Source organism: Taudactylus pleione, unplaced genomic scaffold (assembly GCF_031769625.1).
Source record: "Taudactylus pleione unplaced genomic scaffold, aTauple2 ptg000391l, whole genome shotgun sequence".
Classification (NCBI taxonomy): Eukaryota; Metazoa; Chordata; class Amphibia; order Anura; family Myobatrachidae; genus Taudactylus; species Taudactylus pleione.
Window position 1 is genome coordinate 280,551 of NW_028284792.1, and position 12,838 is coordinate 293,388.

At 43.1% G+C, this 12,838-nt stretch overlaps 1 protein-coding gene across 2 annotated transcripts in view; it reads left to right on the forward strand.

The window, feature by feature from the left end:
* Window positions 1–1,268: 1,268 nt before the first annotated feature.
* The window catches only part of EIF4H (eukaryotic translation initiation factor 4H), a 38,273-nt gene continuing 26,703 nt past the window's right edge, over window positions 1,269–12,838 (forward strand). For both annotated transcript variants that reach the window (XM_088445890.1, XM_088445891.1), the window contains exon 1: window positions 1,269–1,413. In XM_088445890.1, coding sequence (XP_088302016.1) covers window positions 1,355–1,413 — 59 coding nt within the window. In that variant the 5' untranslated portion in view covers window positions 1,269–1,354. The remainder of the gene's footprint in view (window positions 1,414–12,838) is intronic.

Consider the following 12,838-nt stretch of genomic DNA (forward strand, 5'->3'; position numbering starts at 1 on the left):
ATTAATGTTATGGTTGGTTTAGGAACAAATGATTTGTTTTTAAATTCATTTATCAATTTTACAGCCAGGGGTTAAACCAATGAATTTCTTTTTATTAATTATTCAGCCAGGGGCTGCACCCAATGAATTGTTTTTTACTTTTTTAATTAAATTATTAATTATTCAGCCCGGGGCTGCACCAATTAATTGTTTTTTAATTAATTTATTATCAATTTTACAGCCAGGGGCTGCACCAATTAATTTCTTTTTATTATTAATTATTCAGCCAGGGGCTACACCACTGAATTTTGTTTAAATTAATTTATTATCAATTTTACAGCCAGGGGCTGCACCAACTATCAATTCTTCAATCCTCAAGGGTATCCCAACCATCATCTTTGCACAGTCCTCAACTCTATTAATAATTATATCAATCAGTTTTGAGCCAGCAAGCTGGATGCAACTTTTTAACCCTTTAACTAGATGAAAAAAATCATTATTGTGAGCTGGTCAAAATTGACTGGACACGAGTGGAAATAAATGTTATTGAGGTTATTTATACTGTAGGAACAAAAAAATGCCACTTTTATGTGATTTTAGCTGTTTTTTTTATTTTTTTAGAAAAAATCCAGATCCACAACCAAAACCAGAGAACCCTTAAAGAATGTAAGCTCTTTCGAGCAGGGCCCTCTACCCTCTTGTGCTTCTCCCAACTGTAATTTAATTTATGTCTTACTAGCCACTAGGGCAACCAACACTTGGCTGCTTATGCGGGCGTTAATGTCACTAATATAGCAATGTTTATCCATGTCCTGTATTGTATTGTAAGTCAATGGTTACTTTTTTGTCTATGTACTTTGTAAGGCGCTGCGGAACACTTGTGGCGCCATATAAATAAATGATAATAATAATAATAACAAAACATGGTGGTGAGGTTTTGGCAAAACCAATCCAGATCCAAAACCAGGGGAGATCCAGATCCAAAACCAAAACACGGGGTCGGCCAACACCTTTAGTAAGGATGGGTTGATAGTCGTCAACAACAAACACTAGAGGAAACCATAGTTAATACAATTTTAAAAGTAAAACCATTTTATTTAAAAATGACAGAAAACTAAGATGAGGAGTTGCCTGGAACACTGACAGTGGATGCAGGAGGTATAGCTTACATTATATATTGCATTCTAGCCAGTATCTTTTATCTATGTAGTTACTAGTATCCAAACTCCCCCTGCCGTATCTGTCTCTTTGGTGCAGCAGCCGCCGCACATGTGGGAGATTTGGATGCAGGCATCTACGCGGGCAGCCCTGCCTGTGCTATATTGCGGGGTCCTAAGAGCCTAGCCGCTTCGGCTGCGGAGAGGAGACAGCAGCAATGGCGGACTATGAAACCTTCGACGATCGGGCCTACAGCAGTTTCGGAGGCGGCAGAGGGTGAGGAATGTCCGGGTGATGTAGAGGCAAGGGGATGGGATATACTGAAGCAGAGGGGGCAGGAGACGGCGCCGGGTGAGAAGGGTAGGGGGAGAGGGGCCCGGGCAGCGCTGCCGCCATGCAGTTGCATGTTCGCGGGGCTGTCCCACCCTGTACCCGCCTACTGCCTCACAGCGTATGCCTGTGCCGGCTGCCCGCTCCCCCATCACCGGGTGTAGCCTGATCTATCTGCCCTGTCCGTGTGATGCTGACATGTCCCATACATGGCCTGCTGCCTGGACGGGAACAGCGCCTCACAGTGCCATGCTGCTGTGCCTATCCGTGTGTACATGCCTAGCTGTCCCCGATTACACTGCCAGGCACATGTGTGCTCGGATGGTGTACCCTGTAATGTGCCCTGTCCGTGTACCCGGGGAGACCGTGCTGTTTGGGCAATATGTTCTTTTACAGAAAACAATGAATTTCACGAACATTTGTTTAATAACAGTGAAAAGCTCTTGTTATCAATACAGTATGTGTCCAGGCACGGTGACTGCTGCCTGCAGGGGCTGTGTGAGATAGTATTATGGGAGGGACATTGCTAAGGACACCCTCTTGCTTGTCCCATCGTATATGCATCAGTTGAGGGACATTGCTAAGGACACCCTCTTGCTTGTCCCATCGTATCTGCATCAGTTGACTGTTCACTGCAGCTGGTACAGATGTGTCCTTAGATCTATCCTCAGTATGCCATGCAGTGCGACATGCCTGATGTGAATGACCTGCCAGGTCCTGTGCAACTCAGTCGTGTCTTTTTTTTTTTTTTGCCGAAAATGCGTTTCTCGCAATACGATGCAAGTAGGACGCACCAGGAGACACTGCTGATTAATGACTCTCACACATCTTTGTGCGACTGAGACTAAATGGACCTTGCCATGGCCGTTGCATTGTAGCACTTTGTATGTGGTTTCAGATACTCAGTCACACACAGATATACAAGTCTCATATCAAATCAATCAGCAGTGTCTCTCAGTATGTCCTAGTTGCATCTTATTGTTACTAAAGGTGCCCATACACTGTGCGATAAAGCAGCCGATCCGACGGATTGGTACGATTTGGCTGCTCTATCGTACCATGTATGGGCATGATATCGGACAAAGCGCGCACCTGTGTGGTCGTACATCGAACCCCCAGATCTTACTGCAGGTTCAGTCGATCAGGGGATGTGATGTGCGATCCCATGCAGCGCTATGAGGGTCGGGGAGGTGTGTGCCGGCATATCGAGCGGTCGGCCATCCGATCTCACCATGTGTGGCGACCGACCGATATGTCAGACAGCGATGCATTTTTATGGCCAGCTTTAGATGCATTTTTGGTGATCTATACCTTGCGCTATCACAGTCTCACGGAACCTGGCACACTGTTTGGTGCGACTGCAGCAAAGATTTACAAGGAAACATCTGTACACCCATCCTCAAAGCATGGCAAATAGACCTAGTTGCTGCGCATGCAACTTTATTTTAATGAGTATTAATGTGCTACTGTAAACAAAATCTTTTGCAATAAAATACTATTCTGTAGTACTTGGTACACTAATAGCAAATTAAGATGCAAAATTCAGGAAAAATACATAATCTGGGTAAAAAAAATATTCATGAGACTGAGCATAACAATCTGGTGCGAGTTACTTGTATAGGACTTCAATTTGTTACTTTTCAGCCCCAAAATATTAAACTTAATTACTTGGTACTCTATTAGCCACTTTGTACACTATCAGCGAATTAAGAAGAAAAATTAGTGAAGCACAGGAATCTATCTGTACCTGTGGCGGAGCATTAAAGTCGCGAGAGGCATCTAGCACACTATGGTGCAGAAAGGATAGACCTATGAGGACACCTCTGTACCATCAGAAGTTTCTAAATCTTGTGAACGAAACGTTCTGCTGGAAAGGTGCCTACACACATAGCGATGTGCGCACAATCCCACGATGTGTACGACTTCCCCCTGAACTCTCCCCGGGAGCTCCCCGGCAGTCGTGGGCACGATTTGGTCTGAACAAGCTGCCAATTTTGATACTCGATCTATCGTGCCTCCTAAACTATCCAGTGGATCTTGACTTGAGATTGTCAGATCTGCCCTACAGCAGCACGGCAGATCTGAAGATGCGATGCGCGACCTGCGGGGACGCGCATCGAGATCGTGAGTGGGGACTCACGATTTGGGCATATTTTCGTTCCGATGCGTCAGAATCGGCCAGATCAGGTAATGTATCGCTGTGTGTAGGCACCTTTAGACCTGTGTGATGAAGTGGGTCTCTAAATATTATTATCACTATATGGGCATGTCATAAGCATTGTGTGCTCCTTTGAGGACAAGCATTGCATGTTTATTAACAAGTTTGATGGGACACATTTCATCATTTTGACCTGTTAATTATTTTTTTCCTGTCCTTGCACAGTATTCTGACTGCATGTGATTCATTATTTGTGTACCCTTAGTGCATTATAAAGTAGGTGTATGAAAATGTTATACCAACATTTTAAATAAACTGATGATTGATTTGACCAAATAACTGCTGCTGTTCAATATTAAGATTTTTGCTGTAATTAAAAAAAATAAATTGCTTTGTTATAGAAAATGGTCAAACCATAGTCTGGAAAATAGTATGGTGTAATCCCCCGTTGCATATAAGAACTTGCATATCCGCTCACTATTTGTAGTCAGAGTGCCGGCGTCATTCTTAACTTAAGAATACAAATACATGGTCATATGAATGTACTGCTTAACCACATATGGTGGATTTATTTACATGTTAATTAAGGTATTATGACAAATGTCCACTGGCAATGGAAGGCTGGCCACAGCTGTCCATTATCTACCAGTCTGTGAGGACATTATGGCACTCTGAGTCGCAGGGATCTCGCAGACTTCAGCATATCGCACATGTGCCTCAGAAAGAAATCTGCATTTGTTCATGCACCAGATCAGGCATCTGCTCCCGGAGAGAAATCACTAGTGCGTTTGGAAAGATCAGTCTGTCAACGACCACCCTTTCCATTAAATGGGCAGTAACGGCGACCATGCGGACACACAGTGGGAGCGTCGAGGGTGTGTAAGCCGACATTCTTGCTCGATTGTAGCGTGTGGACAGAGATGGAACATCTATTTCAGCTGCATATTTTGCACACAGTATGGGGCTGATGTAAGAACAGTGGGCCTGATTCAGACCCGCTCGCGAACGCTGAGCGCTCACAAGCGGGTCGATGTTGGCCCAGTGCGCATGCGCGAGACCTGGCCGTCGCTCCGGGTCTCGCTACAAAGGGGGCGTGCTGTCGGTGAGTGACAGCACGCCCCATTTGGTGGGCGTGCCGGGGGCGTGGCTGGCCAGACGGAGGCGTTCCCATGGGAACGCCTACCGTCTGGGGCTGGCCCCACTGACATCACAAGAGATGTCAGTGGAAGTGCTCTCGGCTCTGATAGAGCCGAAAGCACTCCAGGGCTGCAGACGAGACCCTACCACAAGGATCTTGTAGCAAGCGCGATGGTCGCGATGGTCTTGACCATCGCGACCATCTTTTTGGCCGCTCGCTATAGCTGTGGGTGGTAACCCACAGCTATGCGAGCGGCCAGGAGGCCGCTCAAAAAAAAAACAGGGACGGCCCTGATTCAGAGCGAGCACTTTGTCAGAGCGTCCGGCTCTGAATCAGGGTCAGTGGGCGGTGTAGGTGTCCACATGCTGTTGCACTGGTTTTTAGTATGTAAAAGTGGATACTTGCATTAGCATAAACTAGTAAGCACTCTGCACAGAATAGTGTCCGTAGATAAGCCCAACACGGGTCAGTGCCTATATATGCATTAATGGTTCTTGTTTGTTTGTATCCAAAACAAATTAGCCGCAAATGTTGCTCCTGGGTTTTTTCTAATTTGGTCCAAATCTGAAGCTTTAGTAAATTATTAGACCCGTTTTCCATCTTTTATAGTGGAAAATACCTCATTTTTATAATGTAAGGGTTTTGTGTCCATTTGAAAGTGTAACTAATGAGTTGTACTATTCATCTTAAAGGCTGCCAAAGTAACCTAGTTCTCGACACATGTCCCATCTGCCCTCTGCAGCACGCAGGGATGCCAGGCTGGAGTATTTGGCGTTTCAGCAGGGCGCAGTGCTCTGCCCGGTTTTGAAAGGCTAAAATGTTCCCTGCCCTTGTAGAGGCGCCATGCTGATCACAAACTGAGGCCGGCATGCCTCAGTGCCCTGCCTCCTAGTGCGCCACTCGCTCTCACGGAGACAGGTAAGAGAAGCAGTGAGCAGATGGTGAATAGATACATTGTGAGTGTCTATTCAATGTGGGGAAAGATTGGGGGCAGCTCAACATCTTCATGACTGCTGGACATGTCCCCTAGAATGATAGAAAGATGGTGTGCCGTGAGGTAACCTTCCCTTTTCGGACATATGCGCTAGAATAAACACTAAGCACTGTGTGTCAAACCAGACTTGTCTATCTTTGCTTTTGACTGCTTTATTTTAAACACCTTACACTTTTTTTGGCTCGGATGCGAGCTGAAATGGGCGAAAAAGGAACCTGTTGGTGCGATTCCAAAAAGTCCTATTTTGGCGCCCAAAGTAATTTGGTTGGGGGTAGCAGTTTTACGCGGCTAAAACCGACCACTATAGGCACGATCAGCGTAAAAATGGGCATCAATTGAATAGCGCCCTGTGAGTTCCTGCCACTTTAGACTGGGGAACGGGCGCTTAAACAATTGAATACTGCCCTATGTGTGAATGAATGTGTAGCATGCTATCTATGCTACCATGAACAGAGCTGATGACTACCCCTAGTGAATCTGAGAAGGTAGCGGAAACAATTTTGAGCATATTACTTATGCTTGCTGTTCAGATTGGTGGCTGCAATGTCGTCACAAAGATATCTGCCAGAGTGGGGGGTACGCAGTAAATGCAGGATGTGTGTATGTGTGTGTGTGTGTGTGTGTGTGTGTATATATATATATATATATATATATATATATATATATATATATATAATGTGTGTGTATATATGTGTGTGTGTGTATATATATAATATAATATATTAGGAATCCCACCTATCTGCCATTCCTATTATAGAACTAAAATTGGATTAAGTAGGAGTACTTAAGATGAAAGAGCTAGCGATTGACATACAATGTAACGATATCATGTCTGCGTACGCACTGCGCAAACTGCTGTACAATGACACAATATATTGCAGAGACAATGTTACCGCACCGCATCATATGTCGCATTGTGTAGAGTGTCAATGGAAAGATGCAACCAGACAATTGATCAAGAGATCAATTGGGGATTCACACTATACCAGGGCTTGACACATTTTTGTAGAATCTAAGATTAAAAGTTTGAGAGCCAAAACGTCATCTGCGACCAAAATATATGAAAACTTGTATAGACCACCACTCATGCCATCAGATTACTACATATTCCGCTTCAATGGTCATGAGATTCTGGCACATGCCCCCTACTCAAAATGTCACAGTAGTTCTCTAAATTAATTTAGTGCCGCAGCGTAGGGCCCATATTTATATTGTGCCACACAGTGCAGCTTCCCACCCAAAGAAGAAACTGCAGAAGAGAGTAGTACCCTAGCCATGGTTATAACACTAAACATGGGTGTCTGTGTAGAAAATCATGCAGACGAGTGCCGACAGAACAATGGCAGCCAGACTGTTTGCTTATTAGAGTAGTTGGGCACACCTCACCTTATTTATTGATTTAGTAATGGTGCGTATACACGGTCAGATATAACATGACGATAAGAATAATGATATCAATCATATCGTCCTGTTTTCGGGCCCTTCCAACCCCCAAACGATGGTCGATGCGCGAGCACGGATGGTTGATATCGACCATCACCCGTGCATGCAGGCCAACCTGATAGATGTTGGAAGCGACCAGCGTGCACGCGCATCGCTGGCTGCTTCTGACCAAAATATGCCAGATGCATGCGCGATTTGCAAGCAATTGCAGTTCTTCCATTCCTGACTGTCGTCTCTGTGCTACCGGTGACTACATCCAGGATACAGCTTGGTTCCAGGGGTACATACAGGCAGAGTTCCAATCTGCATATCCTATAGATTTACAACCCCCTGTGAGTGAGCAAGTTGTTTTTACTGTCAGTGGTCAATCAGGGAGAAGAAATGTATGTGTGCTGGATCAGTTTGTGAAATTGGTTATCAATTACAGATTTAAACAATTGTGTGGTTTATGTGAAGGCATGAATAATCTGTTTTCTGGGAACTTGATTTAAAAAAAAAAAAAAAAAAGAGTATGCATGTATGGACTAAAAATTACTGCCAGTCCTGATCACCTCCAAAGGTTTTTATAACTTTTGGTCAGAACCAGCGATGACAAAACATAAAACCAAATACGTAAGAAACAAAGCAACGTTTCTGTGTAATATTTGTTTTTAACTTTGGCTATATACTACAGTAATCTTCAATTAGATATTCCAATGAATTGTATAGCAGTGGTTCCCAAACTTTCTTGGCACCATTGTTTCCATGGCACCCCTAGGCCAAAAGTTTCTTACTGAGAACTTGAACAAAAATTATTAAGCAAATTGAGCTCTCATGTCTTCCTTAAGATCAGTTTTGTTGTGGTGGACAAAGTTGTGTTTCTGTTTGCCCACATATATTATAATTGGCAGCTGCTATCGCTTATTTTGTCTATTGCATTGACCATAAATAATTTCATTTGGTCCTGGACCGCCAACCTGTGGCACCCTTGCAAGTGCCTCGCGGTTTCTAGTTTGGAAACCGCTGTTATATACAGGAGTATTCAATATCAAACGTAAACTTCGCCGTCTATGCGCGTCAAACTTTTTCGCCGGCGAAAACTATCGCGCGTGCCCCCGATTATACCCATATTCAATATGAAATCGTTGAAAACTGCACCCGGCGAAAGTGAAATCAGCAAAAACTTCGCAGTTTTTTTGGGAAATCACCCTAACACCCCCCAAAAGATGCTCTGACATGGGGGATCACTCTGGATACCCCGATTAGCCCTGCTGAAGGTTTTTGGGGTCTTTAAACGGGCTCGATAGCTGCTATTTTGGGGATTTGGGAAGGTGTTGAAGAATAGTATTTAGAAGTTTTTTTGTTTGTTTGTTTTTTTGTTTTGTTTTTTGCAGAAAATAAGTAGTCCCAGCAAATTTTGGGTACTTGAAAATGGGGGGTGAGCATATTTAAAAGTTGCTAAAGTGAAGCTTTAAAAAACTTGAAAAATACACCTGCAATGAAAAAACACCTGGGGCATATTTGGGGACCCTCCTAGATTGTAGTTCGCTAGTTTTTAACTTTGTACCCCCCAATTTTTTTTTTTGCTCCCAAAATGAAAGTACTTTTTTTGGGGTCTTCAGAGGAATTTTTTTTAAAAATGTTGACAGTTTACTTTTGGGGGACTGTCTGAAGGTTGCAGGGTGGTTTCCGAAATATTGCACCCCAAAATTCCAATTCTGCACTTTTTTTCGCCACTTGGTGATACTTTTTCACAGGGTCGAATGCAATATACTTTTCGCACCGGCGAAATGTTTTCAAATTGAATACGGTGTAAAAGTAAAAGCGGCGAAAATGACGTCATCCGAGCGAAAACCTCGCAGAAATGGCGTTTTCGCTCCATATTGAATACCCCTAATGGTGTTCATCATCAGTATAAAAGTACTTTCTCACAAAACAAAAGAAACATTGCCTATATATATTAATAAGCATGCTTATTTGTTATAAATAGAACAATGTTAGAGCTTCGGCCCAAAATATACATGCACAGTTTATTAAATCACTTATTTCAGGGTTTGACAAACTTATCGCCCAATTAAGGAGCTGGATCAGCATTCCCAGCCGAAATATTTGAAAACTTGTATTAACCATCACACATGCCTTTTCAATGCCCTCTTACCACTGCACATTCTACTTTCATTCCCATCACACCATCACTCATGCCCCTTCAATGCTCATCAGACCACCCCAAATGCACCAGCTGGTATTCAATCCAGTTATGCCACAGAGTAGGGTCCCGAATTCAGTGTGTGCCACACAGTAATGTCTCTAATTAATATTATAGTGGTAACATGTTTAAAATTAAACCAAATAGGGGAGCATGGCTTGGGTGCCAAATGGAATATTGGAGAGCTCCATTTTTAGACTGTGTAATCTATACACATTGCTGCTAAATTCAGATTCTTGGCATAAAACGAACGCCACAAAATTCCCATAACTGCTCACCTTTAGTTGTGCCGTTGGGTAGGGAGCAGACTCTTGCCTGCACAATACCCAACGTATAGTTACAACCCTCTAATTGCCTTCAAGTATGGAGGTATCCACAGCGAGACATTACACTAACTTCTTACACTCAGCGAGTCCGTGAACTACAATCTAGTACCACACCTGACAGGCCGCGAATAACTGCTAGTGAAAGGCATCCTGTTACATACCAGGATCTCTCCAGTAATACCAGACACTGAGTGCAAGCCAACTGTACCCTTGATCCAGCTACATAATCTGCCCTGGAGCTCTTCCCTCCCCAACATAGGTGACTTACCTGACCGCAAATGTCGTGCAGTGTGCATCTCCTGGTGGCTCACCAGCTGCAGACACTGATAGCCTTGCAGCTTGATCATCAGACTAGGTGACAGAATCTTCTACTCTAGCAGCCTCTTCAGTGACAACTGGGATCAGGCAGCCATGGTACCGGCCCGGCATCAGCGGAGTTTATTACCTTGTTTATCTCCACATGCTACTACAAGAGGACTGAATCTATAAATCTGTGTATTGACTTGAAGTCCCATAACTGCACTTACTTAATTTTCATTTTGGTTACTTGGTGCTATATATTCTTGCCGCTTATTGGTGCAATATATATATGTTGCAGATTTTGTGTACAAAACAGCCAGTTCAAGAACTTGCGCTAACATTGGGTGGTACTTGCCTGCAGCTGCGTTTTCAGGGGTTGGGTATGAAATCCTGGCTATCGGGATGCCGCTGGTCAGAATACCAACAGCAGCATCCCGACACCCATAGGTAAGACAGGTAAGTGTTTTTCTAACCCTTTCCCCGCCCCCTCCCCCTAGTGCCTAAACCTAATCTCCCACACCCTAAACCTACCACCCCCAACTCTGTGCCTAACCTCCCCCTAACACCCAAATACTTACCTTTGGGGTGCAGTCGGTCGAGAAACTGGTGCCGAGATCCCGACCTGTCAGGATTTCGGCGCCGGTATTCAGACCGTCTGCATCCCACACGCCGGGATGCTGACTACATTCTGTGTTCTGTCTAGTATTATCCATTCAGTATTTGTTTCTCCACACTTATGGAAAAACGGAATATGCAGCCAACATATTGCTCCCAGAAGTAACTTTCTAACAACCATTTTCTAGGTGCTGAACTGCTTTGATTTGCACCTTCTGTCATACAGAACTGGCAGAGCCATGAGAAACTGCTGTTTGAGCAGCACCCGGGGCTTTGGTTAAGGTGAGGGGCAGATTAGAAAACACTCCATTGGATGAAGCAGTTCTTTAAATATTTTTTTCCGTCAACTAGTGAATGTTAAGCCTTGTTTGGGAAGAGAAGTATTGGTTGGTCACACATGCAGTAGAGCTGTGTAGTTCTCCGCACTTGTTGAGATAGTTCTGAAAAAAAATCCTTACCCTTAATTTTGAAGAAATTAGATGAATATTACTTTAAACAGAAACCCCTGTATAGGAGAAATCCCTTCATGTAGCCTAAAAATAAGAATTCAGCTCCCACGTCAACGAGCTTGTCGAAAGAATTTAAAAGTAAAGTTGTTGGACAGCTCATGTAATTGTCTAGTCAGAAACATTCATTTGTAAATGTCATTACTGATGAAGAGTGAAATGCAAATGGTTTTGCACTGAAAAAATATGCAGAGAATAATCTATTCAGGCAAATGATAAATCATATTGCAAAATGTGTTCTGTGTTTTTCAGATATATATAATTTTTGTGTATGGGGGTTGATTTACCCTTCTTTGTTAAAAGCCATACTGTCTAGTGTATGTAGGTCATTGCTCAATCTGGCAATTAGATCCTTGTACAATTGTCACTGGTTGGACATTTGAATATAAAATATTTTTGCACTAAAGTGTGGAGCACATTCGTCGTGCTGTTCTATTCGAGGCTAAAAAGACCAGCTATTTTCTTTAAGATACTATATACATGTTTTGATTACTAACCTATTACCGAAGCACTGTATATTTCAAGTTTTTAACATTTTAACCATTATAGGGGTAGTTCAATTAAATGCAAAGCTGTATAGCGCAGGGAATGAGTCCCCAGAGCTGTTCAATTGGCAGCACTCTTAACCCGCAACTCGAAGACTTCTGCTCACACCCTCTTGAGGTGCAAGCAGGAATCCTACTAAAATGCTAGTACTGAGTGCGCTAACAGCATCGTGGCCGGCACTTAATATAGAGAATGCAGTTTGCTTCGACTAAACACCCGGCATTCGGCACCGTAAACTGCTTCTCCCGACTTAAGTGCAGGGCGTGATATGGACAATTGAATTGCATCGGGCACTCCCTTCCCATCGATATTCAGCATGGCATTTATTTTAGTTTCCCCTATTCTGCCTTTCTCTAAAGGTATAGAGACACCCCTTTTCGTGTACTGTATGAATGATATTGGTGAAAGATTTCTCTTGAACTTTCTATAGTGCAGGCCAAATGATATTGGATGTACACACTGAAAGATATCTTTGAAGGATGTCTTTCAGTGAAGTCATCCTGTCACATCTCTGAACAGGCAATTCTTGACTATCGTCCAAATTGGCCCGCATGTACGGACAACCAAAGATAACGTTATCGTCCAGCGGGAGCGTGCATCGTTGATCGTTTACTGCATACACACTGAACGATATATATCTTAACATTATCGTTCAAAGATATTGTCTCGTGTGTATGCCCCTTAAGGCAGGCTGAGGACCTACTGATGTGATACTTCCTTCTTGCTTTATCTGAGGGGCTACACAAAAATATACTGCGCCGGTATGTCTCAGTTAAAACACAGCAAGTATATAAAATAGAAAATTACTTATGAGAATAAGAATAGTAGATTATCTCATGCTGTAGATAATTAGTAGCAGCTTGATGAGTTCACATGCAACATATATTAATTGATTACACAATATTGCAGCAATGGTCTATCGGATGCACAATATCCTAAAGAGTATCTATATTAGCAAACACATACGCAATAAAGCGGTTATATAAATACCGCAGACAGTCAATTTTCCTTATTCCAGTACATGAAAAAGATAGTCCAATAAAGTAGATGGTTGAACAGCCCAGATAATGACCGTAGCTTTTAAGTCCTGGATCATAATGGTTAGATAGAAAGTATCTATCTGGCTGTAAAGCAATATAGGGCAGGTAGCATCTAGCCCA